Source organism: Lycorma delicatula, chromosome 1, assembly GCF_047948215.1.
Source record: "Lycorma delicatula isolate Av1 chromosome 1, ASM4794821v1, whole genome shotgun sequence".
In the NCBI taxonomy this organism is placed as follows: Eukaryota; Metazoa; Arthropoda; class Insecta; order Hemiptera; family Fulgoridae; genus Lycorma; species Lycorma delicatula.
Genome location: NC_134455.1, coordinates 152494214 through 152519473, shown reverse-complemented (window position 1 = coordinate 152519473; position 25260 = coordinate 152494214). Strand labels below are relative to the sequence as shown.

The window sequence follows — 25260 nt, the reverse complement described above, 5'->3', positions numbered from 1 at the left end:
ATGGCAGCATTTGAAAAATTTTGTAATTGTGGTGCATTATTTCTTTATCACCTGATCACTGAGGCAATCAGGGAGTAGAAAGGATGTCATTGGGAGGGAAAAGTGTACGTTAAGTATAACTTACAAATGTAAATTAACTATAGCGATAAAATGTATGATCATAACATTAACTAGTACTTTTTGCAAAGCTTAATAAAAAGTACTAGTTAAGTTATGATGATACATTTTACGGCCATAGTTAACTTACTCTATTACAGTTTTGATATTTGTATTAGCATAATATTCTTGTTTGAATTCCACCTTTCATTAATAGTTTAGAGACTTCATGTTAATAATTTAAAAATTAAATAGATCTGTGTTCAAGGGGGCAGCCAAGCCAAAGAGGAGGTATAGCTTCCATCCCATTCTGTAGGGACATTGTAACATCCTTAGCTATTGTTCTTGTTTCTATTTCATTTCAATTTTTACAGTCTTCTGTTAGTGTGATACAAAGTATCTACTCTTGCATTAGTTCAATTCTTTCATCTTTTGCACATATATACACTAGCTATTGTCAGCTATCTTTATTACTTTAGTTATCCTGTTGTTCATTATTTTCTTATTCCATATTGTCATAGTGTTATTAATTTTTAAAACATCTTTTAAAATCCCATGTTCTAAAATACCATATCATTTCTAAATCTTTTATTCTCCTTTCGTTTTACATTGATTACTTCTGAAACATTTTTGATCTTCAACATACATATTATAAACAAGGCTAACAACAGACAGCAACCTTGCCTTTCTCCCCTTCCTAAGTCAAACCACTCAGTTTGAGCATCCATTATTTCATAGCCATTTTCTAATACAGGTACAATTATTTTATTATCTTCTATTTTTAATTCTACTCTTTGGCTTCTTAATATTTACATTAGTTTATCAAATTTGACATGCTTTTTACATCTGTTAAACCGTTACTTATTCCTTTACATGTACCTCTCCCTCACTAGTAATTATTAGCCCAGTTGCTTCTCTTGTGTTCATCTTCTTCATTGGATCCATACTGTTTTTCTGTTACCATTTACATTATTTTTTTTTACTCATTAAGACTCCAAAAATCATTGTGTTCCTTTACCATTACTCAACTCAGTTCACACTCTACCCAATTTGAAGGAGAATTATATAGCAGATTTATCATCAGTGAAAAGGATGAAATGATTCCAAACATTAGTTATTGAATAAAGATATGCAGACAATTTGTCATTGGGCTGATAATCCACATGTGGTTGATATGTCATATTGCCATATTTATCTTGTGCTAGAAATTTCTTCCGTGTAAATTATTAATATTGAGTTCAGTGGAACAGGGCCCTCAATGCAATATTATTATTGTTAAATAATGATTTTTCTGTAACAAAAAGTTTTGATTAAACTATTTTACTTACAGTTATTGATAAAAAGAATATTTTCAATTAAGTTTGAAATTTTTGTTTTAGCGGTTTACCAAATGAAAGTAGCGATATTGATGCTGAAAAGGAAAATTTGAATGCTGGTGACATTTCATCAAAGACAAATCTGATTGAATCACAGTCTGATCTCATTGCCACTAATGACAAAGAAGATTCAAAAGATAAAGATAAAAATCAAGATAAAATAAGTTCAAAGCTCAAGGTCAGTTAATTATTTTTTTGTAGTTTATTTTCAACTGATGTTAATTTTCTTTAATCTTAATCTTTTCTTCTCTCTTCAATTTATTATTTTTTACCCGTTACAAAAAGTACAGCATGAAAACTACATCTTTTTTTTTTCTGTTAATGTTAGATTTATTCAATAAATTGAAGATATTTTGAAAAATTTGTTTTATTAGTTTTTGTAATTTTTTGTTAATTTTATTTTTATGCCAATTGTATTTGTAAATTGTGATGTTTACCTTAGAGCTAGTTTGATATAGATGTTAGTCAGTATCAATTGTAGTTTTTCAAGTTTGTTTTCTATTTTTTTAAATTGTGAAAGTAATTGCAATTACATGCAATGAAATTTTACAACTATAAAATCATACTAATTTAATTATGGAGAAACGTACTGATTTTTCTATCTTGAAGTCTTTAATCTTCTAGAATTTTTAACATCTTTGTTATAAATTATTTACTTCTTCTAAAAGTGTAGTTGTGTACGTTAATGGAATCCTTCATTGCAATATTAAAATACAAGATTTAAATATTTTATTTTAAATTAATTATTAAAATAAATGAGATATATTTTTTTAAAAATGAATTTGTTCATTTAAAATTTCATTACTTCATTAGGTGGATCTGTCCTCCTTTAATGTAATTTCTGCCACAGGCACAATGGTTTTCTCGTAATAATCGTGATAATTGTGGAAGAGGAAGGATGTGTAAATTGGCACATTTTGATGCAACATCCAAATATGGGGCTTCTTCTTATACACAGTATCCCTCAAACACCTTAAAAACTTCTGCTTATCTTAGAACTCCTTACTTACTGTCCAACTGTGTAAAATAAATTCATAATGGACAAAGCCTTTCCAGTCAAAAAAATTGCTAACGCCTTCTTGCTGTTTTCCCAACTCACGCATACATTTTTGGCCAGGGCAGTCCTTTTCCCCCATCAGTTGCACCTAGTTTCAACAACATAGCCATAAAGCTATATCTCATTTCCCATTATTATGTTTCCCAAGATGTTTCTATTGTTACTGGCTCAGTCAAGTAGTTCTTGACTGATAACTTCATGGCTCTCTTCCTGACAATCAACAAACATTCAGAGCAAGTTTTAGATGATAAGATACATGTCAAATTTTCTTCTTAAAATCACATGGCATTACTGCATGCTGATTCTCACTTCGTCAGTAACCTTTTGGTCAGTTACATGATGATTTTCAAATGAATCTTAGCTTGAATTGCTGTGATATGATCATCATCTATTGAAATAGAAGGTTGTCCAGATCTGGAATCTTTATTAGTCAATGTTATGCCTGCTTTAAAACAATTGTACCATTCATAGCTCTGCAGACAGTACAGTATTTCCTATATGTTTGGAGAAGCATGTGAAATGTCTGTAACTTCGAGAGTTTAAAAGTAAATTTAACATAAATACTGTCAAGATCTCATGTTCACTTTGGTAAAAATCTACTTAATGGTTATTACTTCAGCTGTCATAATATAATGACTAACAATGGTACCAAGAAAATGGTGTTTTGTTTAAAAAGATTATTGCTAGCCAGTGCCATTTGTCAGTCACTGCACTTTCCTTGCATTGGTCACTGCTCTGGTTACAGAAGTTTAGTATTTTATTAATAACCTTGTATGACAACTTTTTTGATTGCCAAGCAATTTTTTTGTAAAGTTGTTTTCTCTTCAGTGTCTTTATGTTTGTGACTTTTTCACCCCAAGATCATTACAGAATAAAAATGTTATTAAAACTTTATTGAATAGACAGTATTTTATAAAACAGCCTTACTCTGTTGAATATCTTTTTTTATTTTTGTCTGTAAAAAGAGGATGTTTCTTATTTTCATGAATATGAAGTAGTCTTGCGTTATGTATTATATTACTATTCTTTTATGTACACCCTTCTAATAAACTGATCACAAAACATAGCTGTAGAATTTATTGCTTTTGTTTTAATAATATTATTATTCCAGTAAATCTCAGAAAAAACATATGTGTACATATGCATTTAACTTAATGTTCATGCCTGTGTTTAAATATTTGATTTGGACCTAAATTTAAATTAAATATCAGTCTGATCAAACTGTCAAATGACATTAAATGTTTATACTTTTCTAATGTGTTATACCTTGTATACATAATGTAATTTTACAAAATTATTTTTTAGTGTTTACTTTTTTACCTGTTGAAAGTTATCTGAATTTTAAAATAAGTAAGCTGATTATATTAATTATCAATTTGAAACAGAATGGTTGAGTTGTGATTTGTTTCAAGTTCATTTCTGTTTGAGTAAAAGTTTTTCTGTTATATTTAAATGGCTCATTCAGTAATTAGACAAATGACTGTTGAAAAATTTGTATTTATTTAGTGACGATGACAGTGAAACTAACATAATCCTGACTACATTTTAGGTAATTATCCCATCTTTCTGTGAGCTTTCTTATTCCAGTAGTAAAGAGCTGTTCATCTCTGTACCTTAACCATTCTTGTATCTCATTCTTGACTGGCTCATTGTTGCTGAATTCACTGCCAATTAAAAAATTAGAAATTTTTGTGACGTGGCTGTAAGATAAAATATTTATATACAAGTATTTTTAAATTTTTAGCTGCATATTTTAATACTTTATGGTGGGTTTTTGAATATCTGTTAAAGTAAAATAAAAATATAAAAAAGATGTAATAAGAAACATCATTCTGTTATGAAATTTGCTGCCTTGTAGAGAATATAAAAGAGTAGTTTCTCCATTATTGTATTGTGCATTGCTGATGATGATTAAATTTTAAGCATTTTATGATTGCTATGTCTGTTTTGTCGTAATAGTTTTTATTTTTATTTTTGTTTTTTATATTGTTTATTTATTTTTTTTTTTGTAATATTTATATGTATTTGCTTATGTGTAGTATTTGCATGTCTGATTCTTTATTTTTCTTTCTTTTTTATTTTCATCTTCCCACCTGCCTCATTCAACAGAGTCCTACGAGTTTCTTATTTGCAAGAAATCAGAAAGATAAGGATAAAGAAGCTAAAAGCTTAAAAGAAAAAAATAAAGAAAAAGAAAAGGAAACTGTAAGTCCATTAGATATATTTAGAAAAAGTAAAGATGTAAAAGAAAAACAAAATGAAAAATTAGACAAAGAATCAAAAGATAAAAAAGAAAAGGAAAAAGACAAGAAAGATAAAGAAGAAAAGGACAAAAAGGTAAAAGTAAAGGGTGAGAAAGAAAAGAAAGAAAAAGAAAAGAAGGAAAAGGAAGGTAAAGAAAAGAAAGAAAAAGAAAAGAAAGACAAAGATAAAAAAAGTAAGGAAGAAAAGGAAAAGAAAGATAAAGATAAAAAGAGTAAAGATAAAAAACAGAAAGACAGTAAAAGTAAGAAAAAGCACGATGACAGCTTATCTACTCTGGATAGTGACAAAGAACGTTCTTTATTAAGTCAATCAAGTGATGGTTCAGCACTAACTACCCCTGAAAAGTCAGATGCTGATAAGAAACAAATTGACACTGATGTGACGTTATCGTCTGAAACTTCTGGTTACCCTCATGAATATGTTAAGCCATATAACTATTTAGAAACTTCAGATGAAGCAGGAAAAAAGTCAGGAAAATCTTTAGTCGGAGCATTTACATATGAAGATCGTGAAAAGAAACCTTCATCTCCTGGAAAAGAAACTTCATTAGGATCCCCTGTTAAAAAAGCAACTGGTTTAGCTTTTAATTATGCTCCAGGTGAAGCACAAAAAGTTGCCGAAACAGCTGCAGAAAAGCGAAAAATACTATTAGAAAAAACAAATAGTGGAACAGGTGGTGAACCAGATTTAATAGCATCACAGAAATTACGAACTCCTGGATTAGATTATGTTGAATCTGCTGCTCGAAAAGAACAAGCTCGATCGAGTGAGGGTAATTTATCTCCAGGAGCTAAACGTGCATTGGATATGAAAGGTGGAGGCATATTTCATTCTGGAAAAGATTACCAACAACCTTTACATGCTGGTTCTGGACTGCAGTCCGGTGACAAATTTTCACCAAAAGATTCAAGAAACACAACTTTCAGTTATGATGATGGTCTCAGAGACGGTATACATCCATTTGGAAGTGCTGATTCTCCACGTGCTACAAAAGATTTTCTAGCAGCTGAACGATCCGCTGCTTCTGCACCAGGAACAATAATAATTGAGGAGACTTCTGAACTTCGTCCTGGTGGGCCAAAGATTGTCAAGACAACTACAAAACAGAGTGTTGTTAAAGATCGTGAAGGAGTCACACAGAATATTGAAGAAAAAGTTGAAAACCTTCAATCTGGCGAAGTAACACTTTCCACACATACTAGCAAGGTAAGTAACCTTTAATGTGATTTCTTTTTAATGAAGTATTTAATAGTAAATGCCAGTTAGTTATTAGTGTGCATACAAAAGTATGCTGCTTGATTACTGGCCTATGTGTAATTATTATACAGTAAATAAAGTCTTAATTCAGATTCCTGAGATGTGTGGTTAATTGAAACCCAACCACCAAAGAACACCGGTATCCACGATCTAGTATTCAAGTCTGTGTAGAAATAGCTGGCTTTACTAGGACTTGAACGCTGGAACTCTCAACTTCCTAATCAGCTGATTTGGGAAGACGTGTTCACCACTAGACCAACCCGGTAGGTTAGAGAGGAAACCTGGATGTATACAAAGTGACACAAAAAAAAAACTTTTGAAATGCATAGTGGCAGCCAATGTACAGTTGGCAGGATTCCTTTATGCAGAGGCAATCTTGCCACTCAGTCACCATGGAGCAATGGAGTGGTCAACAGTGTGTTTTCACCTTATAAGTGTTTTACAAAACCAACAATAATTTGGAAGGTGTACAGAGGGATTTCTGACAGCATTACAATTTAGAGCAAGTTCCATCTAAACATGATGAAAACTTTAAAGATACTGGATCAACCTCGAAAAAGAAATTGACAGGATGACTAACAAGTCCTCTTACTCCATACAATATTGAGGCTGTATGCATTTCAGTTGTACAGAGCCCCACAGTGTTTGATTCATAAACAAGTAGCTATGGTCAGATTGTCCTGAGATAGTGTTCCCCGAATTCTTCATTTCAACTTAAAGTTTCATTCTTGCAAGTTACAGATCATGTAAGAACTGAACGATCACCAGTTCTGCTTTGATTTCTGTCAAAAAATTATGGCAAGCATTAATGAGAACAACGAATTTCTAGAAAAGCTATGGATGTCAGAAGACACATTTTCATCAAACAATTTACGTGAACAAGCAGATCTTCTATGCTTACTAGGCAGACAGCAACCCCAGTGAAGCTCATGAACACTTTACAGAGCAGCAAGGTATGATACGCAGTTTCATCGTATGGGTTCATCAGACCATACTTCTCCTAAAATGAGGAGAGGATCATGATGAATGTCACTTCGGATAAGTATGTTTACATGCTGCAATCTTGTTTCACCTGCATTGAACAATTTCCCTAACCAACACAAAGCCTGGTTTCAACAGGATGGTGCAACGTCACACACTGCAAGGCAATCAATGGCAGCTGTACGAGAATTATTTGGTAACCATGTCATCTCAAGATTTGGTGACATTTCCTGGCCCCCAAGATCACCAGAATTGTCAGTTTGTGATTTTTTCTTGTGTGATTTTTTCCTGTGGTCTATAAGTCAGCTGAAAACAGTGAGTGAATTGAAACAAGCAATTCAAGATGAAATTTGTGCAGTGAGCAATAGCGGAACCTCAGTGGCATATTGGCAGACTGCATACATAGCAGAGGATGCCATCTACCTGATGTAATTTTCAAAAATTATATTAGGTATTCTGATGATTTGATATTATATATTTTTTAAATGTAATGGTTAGGTTTCTGTCAATAGAATTTTTTGTTGCATTTTAAAAAAATTCGTGGTTTTTGTGTCATCTGTATAACTACAATGATAAACACAAAGATAGGTACACAAAAAACATGAATTAAAAAATGCAGTCAGTTCACTGTAATAGCAATCAATAACATCAAATATTACTGAACATGCTTCAACAAAATTTTCATGATATCCAAAACTACCTGTAAGGTAGCAGATAAAACCTTACTGAATCATTCTTAATGAACCACTATATAACTCTAAGATCCTAGCAATGAATGTACACTTACACATTCAGTAATAACTGCTAATTTTAATGAAGACACCAATCTACACTCAGGCTTTGGCTGTATGAGCAAATTACTTTTCATATACTCAAGCATAGGTCTGAAAGTGTTAAAGATATTTAAAACAGAAAGTAAAGTATTAAAATTCAAATAGTCCTCAAATTTATAATCAGACTGTTTTATAAAAGCTTCTGCTTTTGGAAATGAAATCTTGTATGTCAAGACATGACATTTATTAGAACACATTTGATTAATTTTTGTTTATGAAGTCTATTTAAGTAGGAAGATATTGATACTATTTACTTATCATTTAACAGTTTTTTTTTTGTGTCAAGTAGATTAACATTTTCTATAAAGATTTGGTTATTGTGTCTTAAGTAATGAATGCTGTTAACTGTGAAAGAAATTCATTAAAAAGAAAAAAAAATGGCAAAAAAATTATATTTGGTTTCAGTTTCCCCTCCATAATAATTTAGGATAAATAACATGTGCTGAGCAGAACAGAATTTTGTACTATTTACACTGAAGGTAATTCTCACATATTGGTTGACAAATTGTGAGCATCATCACAATTGGCTATTGGTACCAATAGTGTCTCTTGATAATTTGCATAACTACCTCTTTTCTTTTTATTTATAAACTTTTTTTTTAAATGTCAAAAAGTAATCCTTTACTTGGGAACTGCTATATTTATAGGCAAACTGTCTTATGGAAGCTTAATAGATCCCTATGAATTTCATAAAGGAAATAAAGGTAGATTATTAAGTATTAATTTTTTAATAATTTATAAATTTTGTTAAATTAACATATTTAATATCATATTTTAAATAATTTTTTTTTTTAATATGTACATTGCAATCTGTTCAACAAGTGAATAAGCAACCTTCCCACTGCCCAATGAGATGATGATAGTGTAACAAGACCAGTATAATGGACCTGAGTAAAGGATTCCTACCAATTAAGAAGAAAGTAATAGAAAATATAATAATAGGAGAATCCAGAAAGGGGCTAAAAGAAACCCTTTTTTGTAAAGATAACAGGTTCATTTAACAATCTTCTTTTGTAAAACTGCCCACTAACACACCTAAACAAATGTTTGTTCCGTGAAAAGGGTTACTGGACCAGGTTGGAATTTCATGGGAACGTGTTAGGGCGGACGATCATTCTAACGCTTTGAGTTGGGTCCAGTCCAACAGGTAAAGAAGATAGGATTATAAATACTCCGAGGAAGATCAGTTGAAATCAGTCCTGCAAAATCAGTCTTAAGCAAGACATTATGATGAGAGTTGGCGAGGAGAGTTCTGTGAGATGTCAGTCCGCAAGAGTATTCTGTGAGGTCAGTGAAGAAGCGAATTTCTAGGCGTACACGTTCGATGCGATTAAGGTGATATCACAAGTAATTCCAATGTGGACTGTACATGAAAACAAGAAATGGTTCAGTGAGTTACTGTTAGACTATCAGTGAAAGAGATAATGTACTAAATTTCACTTATAAACTGTTAGGATAGTTTTATTTATGAACATCAAAGGTATTTGCTGTGAAAGAACTTTATATTTGTATTTTCCATTGTGCTGTTGTTCTCAATACAAGACTAGTGGTTAAAAATGTTAAGCCTAGCAGTCATGCTAATGCCTTTTGTCAATGGGACTGAATTCTGCCTTTCATTTATGTACCTGTGAATAAATCCTGATAATTACTTTAAATTCTGTTTTGTATGTAATCACTGTTTTTTATTATTATTGTTATTGTGGTTATGATTACTGTTTTTATTATTTGTTTTATTATTATTCTTATTATTATTATCGTCGTCGTCATCATTATTATATAATATAATATTATTATTATTATTATTGATTTGTCTTGTTTTACTTATGTTCTTTAACTAATAAATTGTAATTATATAAACATTTTCAACTGTCAATCTCTCAATATCCTAATCGAACCACAAACAATGTATCTGACATTTAAATGAGTTGTTTTGTACTGCTGCAGGTCAACCATTCCTGATACATGTGGTTAATTGAATCTCAACTACCAAATTATACTACTATCCACTAATTACTATTCAAATCCATATATAAACAACTAGCTTTACTAGGATTTAGATGTCATAACCTTCAACTTTGAAAATGAGCTTATAAATAACTGATTGCGCCAACAAGTTAATTACTAGACTAGCCGGCAGGCCAGTCTTGAAGTGTATTTGTTTCTATAAAGTTATCAGTAAAGTTAATTCCCTTTCATTCTTTGTTTCTACAATTAGATTAGTTTTCTAGTACATTTATGTTATAAAATATTGCTAATTAATATTTAATTAATGTACAGTTAATAATATTTTTATACATGCAGAAATAATATAGGACAAAAGTTAATTAACATTCCTACTCGTAACCTTCACATTCTTGAAGTTGAGAATATCTATTCAAGATAATAAATTTTTTTAAAAAAAGAATATTGATTTACTTAAAAGAAAATTGAATTATAACATTACAGCAAATAAAAATACTGTAATATGCCAGTTACTCATCTGAAAAAGACTTATAGAACTGTGTAGACAGTATGTGCCGGAGTGTTTAGGAACTATGTAGAATTACAAGTTATAAAACAATTAATAGTAGTCTAATAATAAAATAAAAATTACTTTTAAGTTATTAAAAACAAAAAAGGTAAAATAAAATTGATATACTAATGAGCTAAGTAAAATAATGTCATATGTAGTCAAATAAAGAAACTTTTAACCAAATGGAACAAAAAAGGAAATTAAGTATTAAAAAATAAATAGTTAAAGCCTTTCATTCAGAAGACCCTGTGTTCAAATCATGGTCTGAGATTTTTCATACTTGAAAAATTGTCACAACATGCTCTTACACATGTTTTGAGCTTTATAGAATGAATTAATCACCATAATTCATTAACTTGCTAAACAAATTATGTAATTTATAATGGAAAAGAAATTGGGATTCATGAGCATTTTACTGTTTATGCAGAACCTGTTCCACTCGGGGTCTATTGACATACGAGCAAAACAAGCTGGTTGAAACCTTAATAAGATTATTTAAACAGTTACTTTTTACACTCATAAAGAGGATATAAAATTTAAGAAAGGTTCTGCTGGAGTATAGGGGCACAGGAAAATTAAAATATAAGAAAATTACCTTGTGGAGATTTTTTTTAGACTTCCATGAGGCTATTTCCAAGTTAAACTTATTGCCAGTGTAGTTTGAGTACTGGCTAGTTTTCTAATTTCTTGTTCAGCTCATCCTCCAGGTGGTTTGACATTTTTCACCTGATTTCATCTTATGGAAAAAATGTTGGTCACTGTAATTGAGTCTTTGTTTTAAAATGGAGAATTAAATATATCATTCATAATATTTTAACAACAGTTTTTTCTAAAATATTTTATTTACTGTTATTGTACGAGAATCACTTATATTTCTTTATTTTTTAAGTGTAATTGAAGTTCCACTGTTATTCTTTATTGAATGAGCTGATGATTTATGAGTCAGATCATGCCTGTGAATGTTAATTTGTCTTTGTTGTAGTACAAAATTTAAATATTCATCATTATTCAGTTTAATTATTCATTTAATATTTTGAGTATTAATCACCTTCATTGTTTATGTTGTGATTATTGTTTTAATTTTGTTTTCTTTTTTTTAAACATTTATTACAATGATAGGCGGAAGGTTTAGAAGATTCTACTGGTCGTTCGCCGTATGTAACTGCCACTGCTGTTACAACTCGTACTGCCACTACACATGAAGACCTGGAGACAAATGCCAAAACTAGCCAGGTAATTTTTATTTTTTACTAATATCTTCCTTAATATAAAGTTTTGTTGAATTTTTTTTGCTTTTTGTTTAAAGAAGATTAAAGGAAGGCAATCCTAGTTGAAAAAATAACCATAGATATTAGGTAATCTTGTTTCTTATACATACAGAGAGAGAGAGAGAGGAATTTATATATAAATATACATTTGAGACACTACATTGTTTAACCTGTTTACTACATCATCAATACTTTAACATCTTTGAAATAGAAATTAGAGATTATGATGTATATATCATACAGTTAAAACTGAATTACAATTTACAATTTTAATAGTTTTATTGACTATTTTACATTGATTTGGCATGCTTGAATATTGTTATTCTGCTTAGTAAAATAATTTAAGATTGTATACTATTTTTTCTCTTAGGTTAAAACAATTTTTTTTTAATTCTTTAACACTGCACTAGTGAATAGTTTCTAGAGTATCTGTTTATTTTGCTTTTACTTTTAAAACAAGAAATTACTTAACTATACTGTAGCTTTTCTTTCTGACTTTTTGCTGGACCATTTTATTCCATCTTTTCTGAAGTAACTTCATCCTCGTCATCATCATTTTCTCATCAACCTTTTCATCATCATCTTCATTCAAATGGCTGCAAACTAGCAGCCATTTGGACACAAACTGCTGATGGTCAGTTATTTGGGATCGGTTTGGCATACTGCAGATTGATTTCATTCCACATGGAATGACTGTAAATACAGAAGCATACTGTGAAATTTTACATAAGTTATGGCACACCATTCAGAATTCAGGGTGGCTGACCGACAGTGTTGTCCTGCTGCACGATAATGCATGTCCACATGTACTGAGAAAATTTGGATGGGAAATTTATGATTACCCGCCATATAGTTTGGTCTTAGCTCTTCTGATTACCATTTGTTTGGGAAATTGAAAGAATTTTTGAGTGGTAAACGATTTGTGGGTGATGATGAACTTAAAAATATTGTTAGTCAAAGGCTAAAAATAAGATATACATTGCATTGTCTATTGTTATGGCCCAGATTATGGTTTTCATCCTTGTTTAGTAGGGTTGAAGGGTTTATATTTATGGAATTGTTTTTTGGGAAAAAGATTTTGTGGTAGTCTCTTATCTGTGTCTTGTTGAATTCTATTGATTTCAGTGTATCTTTATGGTGTTACGAGGTCTGTAAATAAAGTAATGAGATCGGTTCAGAAAAATTTTTTATTTACAATCCGATTATATATAGACTCGCCTTCGAAATAGTTCCCTTGGGAAACCATGCAACGCTTCAAACGGTTTTCCCACTCTTCATAGCTGTGTTGGAACTCAGAAACCAGAATATCCTTAAAATGTGGTCGGTTGAGGTGATTTTTAAAGTCTGGAACAGGAAAAAGTCACAGGTACTCAAATCAGGTATATAAGGTGGTTGAGAAACTACAGGAATGTTTTTCATTGCCAAAAACTCATTAACTGAGAGTGCTGTGTGACAAGGTGCATTGTCGTGATGCAGCATCCAGTTGTCTTTGATGGGTAGTCTCACACGGGCAACTCTTTTCCGCAGTCTTTCAAGAATTTCTCAGTAAACATATTGATGTACAGTCTATCCTGTAGAAAAAAACTTCAAAAGTCTCTGATTTGCTCAACATTTTTGTCACTTTTTGACGTTAACAGTCTTTTAGAGCATGGATCATCCGCAACTGATTCCCAGCCATCTAAAAATGCTTTAAACCATCTAACAACTTGGGCTCTTGACAGAGTGTCATTTCCATACACCCATTTCAATTTTTAAAAAGTTTCAGTAGCATCCTCACTGAGTTTAACATAAAAACTTGATTACACAACATTGTTGATAATTAGTGTCACTCATTTTTATAATGCACAACAAAAACTTGTTTCACAAAAAGTTTGTTTACGTCACACGTGGCAACAATAGACTAAAAATATTAATCTATATATATAAAAATGAATGTTTGTCTATCTGTATGTCTCTTATGCCTTCCTAAACCATTCATCCGATAGCGATGGAACTTTGGGGAATGGTTGGATGCATGCCAGGGAAGGCTTCTGAACTAGTTTGGACCCGCTAGGTGGCGCTGAGGTTGAGATATTTAGAAAAATTTTATTTATGTTCCGATTTGGCTCATATTTAGAATATATATTAGTTACGTGAAAAAAAATATTTTTGCAAAAAATGGACCTGCTAGTTGGCACTGGGGTCGAAATATTTCAGAAATTGTATTTATGGTCCGATTTTGTTCATATTCAGAATATGTATTAGTTACAGTGAAAAGAGATATTTTTGCGAAAAATAGTGTCGCTAGGTGACTTTCTTCTTCTCTATACATATATATATATATACATTTGCAATGTTGATATATATGTTCTCTATAGACTAAAACACTACTGGACTGATTTATGCACGGGGAAAAATAGGAAAAAATAAAAAAAGGGAAATAGGGAATATTGGAAAAAGTAAAAAGAGGAAACTGTAAAATTGAAAAGGAGGAAATAGCTGAAAAGGGTAAAAGGGAAATGGAAAAGTGAAAAAGGGAAAGGTTAAATTTTGTGAAGTTCGTAGTGTTTAATTTTTTATCAAACTTTCATTTGTGTTAATTTAATATATATATAGCAATAGCAAAGCATTGCCGGGTCTGCTGGTACTTAATATAAATCAGCTGTTCATATAGCCATATGTTTACTAGTAAATTTATAGTGTTGCCACTTTGGCTGCTGAAAATAACTAGTCTCATTACTTTATTTACAGACCTTGTATTTCCATGAAATAGTTAAAATTCAATTCTCAATGGCTTTTTGTTGGTTATTTGTTATTACATTTGGTTATTTATTACTTTGATCTGTTAAAAAAAAGAAAATAATATCATTAAGAAAGAAAAATTGAATGTAGTACTAAGTTCTTTTTTGTAAGTGGTCATGCTTGAAAAGAAAGTCTAAAAAAGGATTATGTTCTGCTTAAGTAAGGCTTCAGAATATACTCACATTAAGACCTTATCTTTATCATTTATTACTATTTAATGATTCACCTTAAGTAAGGTCATTATGTATCTTGTATTAGAAATTATTTTGTATTTTAATTGCAATAAATTTCAAAATAATTTAAAATTTAGGTTGAAGAAAAAACGGTTGCTCGTTCTACAACCACTAGTGCTACACGCCAAGAACAAAGAGTAGTAACACAGGAGGTGCGGGCCACTTCAACAATTGTTAGTGGAGACAATCAGGTATGTTTCCAAAACAAAATATTAATAAAAATAATTAAGTATGTGAAGTCATTTTGTAATTGATTATTGTTAATGAGTTGATATGTTTTGAAAATGTTATGTACTCTTTGTAATGATCTCTTAATTTTATGTACAGAATATGCAATAAAGGCTGATGATTTGTTTTGTAATTCACAAATATCTTTATTTCTGCTTTGTTTGGTTTTTAAAAGTTCACTAATTTCCATTAATTCATTTATTTACTTTATAATCACGGTTTATTGTCTTAGTGGTTGTGATCATTGGCTGCTGAAATATACAGTAAATATTAATTTATTTGACTACTTAACTCTGGATTTTTGTTTTAGAGTAAAACAAAAAATAAATTTGTAAAATTTGTTTTAAATTTTCACATTCTGACTGATATCATATTTTTTCAAAGTTATGCTGATTTATGTATAATTTTTAACAAGCAGATTATTTTATTATTAATAAATTTGTAAATATATTGCAAAGCAAAATAAAAAATGGAAAACATTTGATGGGTCAATATTTTGGCTTTGTTTTTTTTTTTTGTAAATTTTGAATCACAAATAATGTTGAGAAATTAAAACTATGTATATATGTTCACAATAAACAATTGAAATTACTTTAAAATTAATTGGTAAAATAAATATCAGCCTTATTTTTTTAATGTTCTTAAAACTGAATTACAATTTTAATAGTTTTATTGACTATTTTTACATTGATTTGGCATGCTTGAATATTGTTATTCTGCTTAGTAAAATAATTTAAGATTGTATACTATTTTTTTTCTTAGGTTAAAACAATTTTTTTTTAATTCTTTAACACTGCACTAGTGAATAGTCTCTCTTTTGATATAATACATTTTCATATGTTCAAACAGAACATGAATTCATCTGGTGAACCATACTTTTCAATAGCTAACAGGCATCAACTGCTACAATCATCCACCAAAATATTTCAACATCATGTAATGGAAATGCATTCAATCTTTTTCAGTTTTATCAGAACTAGTTTTTAAGTTTATATAATTTATGGGAACTAGTTGTTTTTAGATATGGCTTTATCTGTTTTGTCTATAATCTTACTTCAACCTTCAGTTTTCAAGCATACTGTTATCTGAGAAATTTTTGGTATTACAGAATCCACCAGGTTATTAAGTATTATACTATTCACCAGTTTATCCAGCACTCTGTAGTTATTCATCTGTCCTCATAGAAAATGAGAGTTATATTTTTATAAATCATGTGTATGTATGTTTTCAATAATATTATTTCACTTCACTTAAATAGGAGTGTACTTAATTACTAATGTTTCTGTACAAATATGGTTTTGTATATCAGGGTTTTTCTGATGAAAATTGTTTTAAATTAAATGATTTTTTTTTATAAATTGTTTATTCCGTAGTTTAATGATAAACAATTTAGTGTTCTAAGTTTAATAACTAGTTTATACTACTTACTGATAGAGATATTTATAATATGTTTAGCCAGTAGTAAGCCACGTCTTTGAATTGTAAATAAATAATTACACTGTACTGACAGACCAGGTAAATAAATATATGTAATGTTTTCATTTTAAATTACCAGTTTTTAATATTTCTTTTTTATCTATTATTTCTATTTTTTTTAGTCAGTTTATTTTTAGATTAATTTTTTTTAGTACATTATATTTCACAAATATATGTACAAAGATTTTGAACAATACTTTAAAAGTGTTATTACATTTATTCTAAACATCCCTAATTGAGGCCAGTCTATCTAACATCTTTCTCTTGATTCAAATTGCTTTGTCATCAAATCCTAGCAAAGCAAGAATACATAGAATGTATTTATTCCCATAATGAGATGAAATATTTCTACTCTGTCGTATTTGTTCTCCTGAGGTCTTGTACATCAACTGGGTCATAAAACTTCCACCAGTTGTAAAAGGCCTAAAACTTCCTTCAATTCCATAATATTTGTCCATTCAGCATCTCTTTCTTTAGAGTAATTTAGAGTAAGATCATTTTTTATATCAGTGTATTTATCAGTGAAATCAACAATAGTGTTAAAAAATGGTCATTGTCAAAAAAATTCCTAGCATTTTAAAGGAGTATCTGTTTATTTTGCTTTTACTTTTAAAACAAGAAATTACTTAACTATACTGTAGCTTTTCTTTCTGACTTTTTGCTGGACCATTTTATTCCGTCTTTTCTGAAGTAACTTCATTCATCCTCGTCATCATCATCTTCTCATCAACCTTTTCATCATCATCTTCATTCAAATCATTTCTTGTTCACCATCTGTGCATCAGGTTCTGGATCATAACCTCTCATTTACATTTTCAGATTCATTTTATATTTCTGAAATGTCCATTCCATCCAAATTATTTGTATTGCTACCAGTTTCCAACTCATTGAGGAGGTCATTAGTTCTCTCTTTTTTCCAGATATATGCAATTTCAGAGTCTTTTAAAAAAAAAACTAAACAAAATTTTTTAAATATATAACTAATTAATTTACATAAGAAATTAATATATGTAAACTTTTTACAAGAACAAAGCAATATACAATAACAAACTATTTACAATACAATATAAATTGCATATATTGCTGGGTTAATATAAACTAGTACAAAAAATATGTTATTAGAAAACATGAGATTTTGGCAGGAAGTTCATTATCAAAAAATTACCATCTTAAAAGATTAAGTGATAAACTAATATTAGAATGTGGTTATTCCACTCACAGCCACCTTCATCAAATTCAACTTTCTTATGCATTTTTTTTTTTTTTTTACTTAAGAAAACTTTGTTGAAATAAAATTAATTGCTGTGGTAAATAATAGGTTTTTTTTAATACCCTTACATTTTATTGCCTTGCATGTATGTGAATGTAGTAACTCATTAACTTCTGTCTTTGTTTAAGAAAATATATTAATAATAACAAGCATTAAAATTTTGCATTCTGTTGACTTATAAGTTAATTAAGATTGTAAAAACATCAAAATGTACCGCACATATCAGAATTTTGTTGTTAATGAAAATATATATTTTTTTTTATGCCTAAAAATATAGTTAGTAAAAATGGGAACTAGAAGTAGTTACTATTTTTATATATTAATATTATGTGTAGTATGTTTTAGTTTGTTCTGAATATAAGACATTGTCTAACAAATAACTTATATGATGCTAGTAAAACACTTCAATAACTTTAGAATTCATCTTTTTAGTGCACATGTACTTGCTAACTTTTATAATTTTACAGTGTGACTCAAAAATGTTCTTTTTTTATTTCTAAAAAAGAATAGTCGGAATCTTGAGATTAGCATTTATTATTTGAAATATTTTTGAGAGCAGTATATGTATAAACACAGAATTATCATACTTCCTAAATATTGTATTTTTAAACTTATTAGACATTTTACTTAAGTATAAATAAGTAAGAAAATATTATTTTTATATTTTCTATACTGGTTTTTGTAATTTGTTATGGTTACTTTGGAATCAGGTCACTCCTGACAGAATTATTAAAACAATTTTTTAAAACATTTCTAAAGTAAATTAACCTATATTATACTTATTTAGGCAATGTAAACAAGCAGAATACACTTTCTAATCTACCATATGCAAGACATACATGGCATCAGCTTGCAGGCGGTTCCAATGATAGTGCCATGTGTAGCTCTCCTGTAATAAGAGGGTTGATTTAAATAAAATTAAGAAAATAATAGTTAAGAAAGAATAAATTAAATATTTATTATGGAATAAGAGAAAAAGAAGCCATCTAATCTAATTTCTGATAAAAGATTCCCTCAATCAGAAGTGACGGTTGAGGTAATCAAATACTAGATGATATTTTTATTATTTTTTAAAAGTCTTTCTCAAATCAACATGCACTCACTGTCGGTTATTAGATTGAGATGTAGAGTTTCATACTTTCGAAGGAAAATCAGAGAAGTAATTTGGAGTTGCAGTGTTACAAAGTTAAATAAAAATACATATAAATTATCAAGCACATTTCCTTACTTCCACAGTTATGTAAAATTCTTTTAATCAGAATATACGAAAAGAAATCAATTTACTCAAAGTCCACCAATTACATCAACTTACAACAGTTTTGATTCCATAACAGTGCAGACGTTGTAAACAATGGTAATAATTGCAAGTGTTATGGAATGGTCAGAGTTGTGTAGTTCAGTATTATGAATGAAGGATTGTTGCACAGATTCTATCCGTGTGCTTTTAAAGATCTTTAATCCTTATTAGTGGCTGTATTAATTTAAAATACATAATAGTTAGAGAAAAAAATTCTGTTTTTTTAAATACTGATTTTATTTGATTAATAGTAATAAAAACCTAATGCATTGTCATGCATAAATGCTTTATTTAATTGACATTGTCTTATATTTGAATGATTTTTTTTTAATATCTTTATTTTATTTTTAAAAAATGTTAGTGTGCTAATTATTACACTTACCATATCTATAGCTTTTTAAATTGCCTGTTTAATTTGCATTTTATTGTTGTTTTTTTTTTTATTTTTTTATTTGAGTATTGTGGCATGCATGTTATGTTGTATTGATGTGTTAGATGAGTAGACGTTTGAGCACTTCAAGTTCCAGTTCAAATGATTCTGGTACACCAGTCGACTTCGACGGAACATATCCATTACAGGTAATTTTTTTAAAGCAGTTTTGTATTTTTTCTCAATTTTGCATCTTTAAACCTCTAAAATAGTTTATTTATTGTTTGATGAAGTGTACGTAGATAAACTGTTGAAAAATATATTAAAAACCTTTGCACTTTTAAACTCATTATAATAGTTTTATTAGATTTACCATTTACTTTTATTAAGATTTAGTGAAGATTTAAATTTATCTCATTTTAAAATTAGCATGACTAAGTGTTCCATTTTACATAGATCTTCACATATTTAATCATATGTTGCTGAAGAATAATGTTTTAAAAATTTGCTTTAAGATTGTTTTTATTTGTTTTAACAATCTTCTTTGTATTAGTATTTTTTTTTTTTTTAATTGGAATATTTACAAGATAATGATTAATATTTCACTTGAGTGAATAAAATACTGTTTTAATAGAGAAGTACAAGGAATAACTTAAAATAAAACTAATTATTAAGCTTTTTATAATATTAATTCTCTTAAAATTATTTTTTGTCACCAGTTTATTTCACCAATTATTATATCTTCTTCCAGTTTGCTGTCACTGAAATTGTTCACCACACAAATCTACATTATTGCTTTAAAAGATGGAAGTTGATTAAAGTCCAAAGTGTATGGTAGATGATGGAACACACTATCCAAAATTCCATAGCCGATAATGTCATAGCGACAAGCAGATGAACTTTATTTTTCAGGAGTAATATTCAGCAATTGGCTCTCCAACACAATAACGCGTAAACTGATTCATAGAAGGCTTGTTAGTAATTTTTGTTGCTTAGCCATGAATTCAATCAACAAGAAACCAAGCCAATCTCAAAAGATCATAACTATCACCTTGAAATTGACATACTTTGCTTAAGGCTTTAATAGTTTTTTTTAAAAGTAGGTTGATATCATTCAAGCGACATCATCCGTCTATTTTCTTTGTGTGGTTTTTTTATAGATTATTTCATGCTGATCCTTCAGTCTAGTTAACCACTCATCTGATACAGTGCTCACTCATTCTTATTTTGCTAAATCATTAACTTTTTGCAATAGGATGCTGTGATTGATAGGGGCATTCATAGATTTGGTTTGTTTAAACGGAATGAATTGAGCTTCTGACTAATTCTTGACTTTCTTCTTTACATTTTCTTTTCCAGTCAGTAAGAACAATATTTTTTTTTAAGTTAATTTGCTTCTTTGGTATCTGTAGACTGTAGAATTCTTAACATGTTCATTGCCGAATATAAAAATGGATGTTTAAAATAAACTAACATAACATATTTGTGTCGCACTTTTTTTGCCCGTTGACCAATATCACACAACCCATAGCCCGACATCATACATGTTTGACAAGGACTTTTCTTTGTTTAAAGAACTCTCATTGTCGGACGATCTGTTTTGTTGTCCATATTATTGCAAGTCAGTCTGTTGGAATGTACGTCACATATACAGGTCGCTTAGTCCTGCCATGAGAATTTTTATTTTATTTCTTTATTGTAGACCAAAAATTGCCAGACCTGTGTGTATGATCTACACCACCTGACTCAGCCTGAGCTGATGTTTTGCTTAGTAACTAACCTAAAAGTTCTGATGGGTTGTGTTTTTTTGTTTTTTTTTTAATGTTCTAACTGTTTTATCCATTTATTGAATGATGGAGCATGGTATGAAAAGAAAATGTATGGAAAATGAAATTGATTGCTGGATGGCTGTGATTACATGATTTTACAAAGTTTTTGATGCAAGTTGTATACAATTTGTAAAAAAATTAGTTTCTTTGAATTGCGTTTTCTCATTGCATTTCCCTAAAAGTAAAAAATTTTACCTAATGTTTGACTTTGATGATGAAGTATGCTGAATTTGCATACTTCATTCAGTCAACAATTTCAACACATTTTTATCATCTTCATGCAAAATAAGGGACAATGTTTTTATTTGAATAAAAGTGTTGAAACTGGTAAATACCAAAAGTTTATAAAAACCTAAAAGTATTTACAAAATACATATATTTTGACAGTCAATCTATAATTTATTATCTGTATATTTATCCAAAGTAGGTAGAAAAACCGTACAGACCAATACACGAAAACAGTGTGACAAAAAAAATTAGATTTAATAATGTTAAAAAAAAAAGCTTAAGCATTATTTGCAGTTGTTTTGAGTCTTAATTGATAAAAAAACAAGAAAAAAATGTTTGGTCTTTGAGTAAAGTAATTATTACACATTGGTATGTAGTGAAAGTCTTAATTGTTTATTTGAGTCTACTGGAAACACCATGAGTCTCACATATGTGGTGTTCAGTAGCGGACTTTTTAATTTAATTGTAACTTTTGTTAGGGTTGTTCCTTTTAAATTCAATTTGTCTAATTACTGGCAGTTTCATTAAAATAACTAAACAAAAAATTAACAACTACAGAATGTAGAATACCTAAACCACAGCATATAAGTAATCAAAAGAAAATGATATGAAAAAAGAATACAGTAGTAAAGTAAAAGGAAATGCTAAGTGAAACTTTAGTCAACTGTTTACAAGAGAATATGAGAAAATTCTCTTACTAACATACTTTCATCATTACAACCTTGAATCACTTTTAAGAATTTATTTACCAGCTAAGAAAGTAATTCTTTTTTATTTGTGCGTAGGCTATGTTATTAAAGTTACACAATAGCATTTTTAATGCTCTAAACAGTTAGTAAATAATTAGAAATATTATCATCCCACTTCCTACATTGACCCTTGGATGTAATAAATGGAAAAGTTAAATTATATGATCATAAACACCAGCAAAAAAGTATTGTAATTATGTGATAGTTATTTTTAATTTTAATATAAAAAGTAACTGATTAGACTAAATACTGAATGCAATAACCATTGATCACTGTGAAAGCATTAACTTTATATTTAAAAATGTGTGCATTTTTTATCAAATTCAAAGTAAGAGTGTTGAAAAAAAGCACTTACTAAAGATATACACTAGTTGACTAAAAAGATAGAATTTGAGTGTACAGGATTACAAAAAAAACTACTGCTTTGAATGTTTGAAAAAAAAGCTTTTCCTCCTATTTCAACACAAAGAATACGTTGGCTGTTGTATGTTATGATAAGTATGGTAATAATCAGATTAACAGGTTTTTTGTTGTTTTTTTGAGGTTTTGCTGTGTTAAAGAACCTATGTACTTAATTTACAGTTGTGGTTTACTTATGACACATTTTTATTGACATTAATTTACCTTTGTTATAAACTTCTTTAGCTTTTTTTTTTACATTTATGGTAATTTTGTTACTAAACCTCTTTCAGCAGGTGAAACCATATCACAGCCAGAAGTATGTTTTGAATGATGTAATATATATAATCCTTTTGTAATTTTATAAACAGATAGAGACTGCTAAATTTTAACAGTAATTGTAAATATATAAAACAGTGCATTGTTAAAATGCTGCTGACTTGATTAAATTTTAAGACATACAGTTAAAATTGGCTATACTTAGATTATTATTTTAAAAAACTTCAAGCATCTGTAAAGTATTTCAAAATTACCATTAAAAAAAAGAAGAAAATTCATTCAAAATGAATTTAAAAATTTTTATTTAATCTAATACAGTTGCCATAATTTTTGTAAGTATTAAAAACAATTGCCTTATTGTATTAACTCATATAAATACAAGTAAAATTTTATATAATTCAAATATCTAAATTACTTAAAAAAAAAAAAACATTTTTATGAATATTTTGAGACTTGATGGTACATTTTATTTTATTTTGATAAATTATACATCTGAAAATCATTTAAATTTTTTTTTTTTTTGTCTTGCTTTTGTGGATAATTCACAGTATAAATACATATAATATATATGTAAGATAATTTATATTGTGTTAACCATCTTTGGTTGGAGTGAGTGAATTTTCTGCTGTTATTTAGTACAGCTTGGTGGGTATCTTTCAGCTTAATTTTCCTAATTGTCATTTCACAGTCTTCAAACTGTCAAACAGACAATGTAAACAATTCAGTCAAATTGCTGGTTACAAGTAACCAATTTTGGGTCACACATAGGATTTTTATATTGTTCATCATATCTGTTTATTTATTTTATTTTCAGTTTAACTGATTTGCCATGTATGCAGTTAGTACATAAAATTATTGTAACCATTTGTAAAAATTGTAACCAAACAAGAAATGATAGACATTCTTATAATCTAACTTTTTTTAACCTCCGGGACCACGGTTGTGTATTGCTTCAGAGGATGAGATGAATGATTTGTAGCATGTGTGAAAATGCCATGTATGACTGGGATTCGAATCTGGGACCTCCAGCTGAAAGGCTGAGACGCTACCACTCGCACCATGAAGGCCAGCCGTAATCTAAAATTTACAAAAACTTAAAAACCAACACTTATTAGTATTGAAGACATAACTTATAAACTATATATTTTGTGCAAACAACCAAAGCTTTTCTTGAAGTTAACCAATTCACCATAGATTATTGTTAAGTAGAAGCAGTTGTAAATTTTAAAAAAGGGAAAACTTTTACTCTTCATATTTCATGAATTACAGTAAGTAGTTTTTTTTATTTGTTGCTAAATTTACATTTACAATAAAATAAATGCATGGGAAGGTGTAGATTTTTTATGCTTTCAAATTTAAAGGCTGATTTTATAGGTATCATTTTGTTGATAATTATTGTAAGTCTGTACATTAATCCCATAAATCTAACAAGAATGTAATCTCAAAACTTAGGTTCCTTAATTATAACTGATTCTCTTGAACTCTTTTATTAAATAGAAATAATTATGTAAAAATATGCCTGCTCAATATTAATATATAATCTGTTAGATTGTATTGTATCTTTTTATTCTAAATCCTTTCATAGTATTTATTAAATTTATTTTTGTTTTATTGAAATATATAAAGGATATTTTTTATTGAAGTACCATCAATGTATTATACGAGTATAATCTGATAAATAAAAATAATGATCAATCAGCAGTACATATTAAATTAAATGTTACTTATATGTTTTAACAAAACAAATGAATAATTTAATTTTATTGGTAATTTACTAATTATATGGCAATTGGATAATTCTACAATAATGTTATTTATATTATAGGGCCATCCAATTGTTCAGACCGAAACATACATGTATGGAGTGGGTTCTGATGGAGGAACTGCGCCATCAGGCATTCGTGCTACAACTGAAGTACCAGTTGTACATACAGAACCACGAACAGTTGTTCTTGAAACCAGAGATGAGTCACTGTTAGGCGAGATGGTTACATCACAGACAATCAGCAGTAAAACAAGGACTGTCGAAACTGTTACGGTATGATTACTTTGATTAAAATGTTACAGTAGTGTTAATTCTTTTATTATTCCAAATTTATTCACAGAAGTGATTTTGAAAATATCTTTATATTTTATGTTAGAATTATTATTTTATTTATCTCAAGTTAAGTCATAATTATGTATTTCATTAGCCATCACATCCAACAGAGCAATAGGGTACATCTGGAGCTCAGTCAGTAGAATTACTGACTGTGAAATTTAAGGTTCAGTTCCTGATGAGTTGTAAACTTCCATTGAATTTATAAAACTGTATCAAGGTTTCAAAAGACCACATAAAAAAAATCCAGAATGCCTTTATGATATTAACATACTTTTTAACACAAAAAATAACTATTGTCCTATTACAGTTTGGAATGAGAAATTATTTAATATTTTAAATTTAAATGATTAGAATATAAGAAATAACTTTATGTTA

General features: G+C 29.1%; 1 protein-coding gene across 5 annotated transcripts in view; it reads left to right on the top strand.

Moving 5' to 3' along the window:
* cora (erythrocyte membrane protein band 4.1 like coracle) overlaps positions 1–25260 on the top strand; it is a 208161-nt gene that overhangs the window by 172950 nt on the left and 9951 nt on the right. For 4 of the 5 annotated variants that reach the window (XM_075365229.1, XM_075365232.1, XM_075365228.1 and 1 more), the window contains 6 exons: positions 1476–1650; positions 4639–6000; positions 11497–11610; positions 14737–14850; positions 19426–19509; positions 24610–24822. In XM_075365229.1, coding sequence (XP_075221344.1) covers positions 1476–1650; positions 4639–6000; positions 11497–11610; positions 14737–14850; positions 19426–19509; positions 24610–24822 — 2062 coding nt within the window. The remainder of the gene's footprint in view (positions 1–1475; positions 1651–4638; positions 6001–11496; positions 11611–14736; positions 14851–19425; positions 19510–24609; positions 24823–25260) is intronic. The other variant, XM_075365231.1, reaches the window with a different exon arrangement.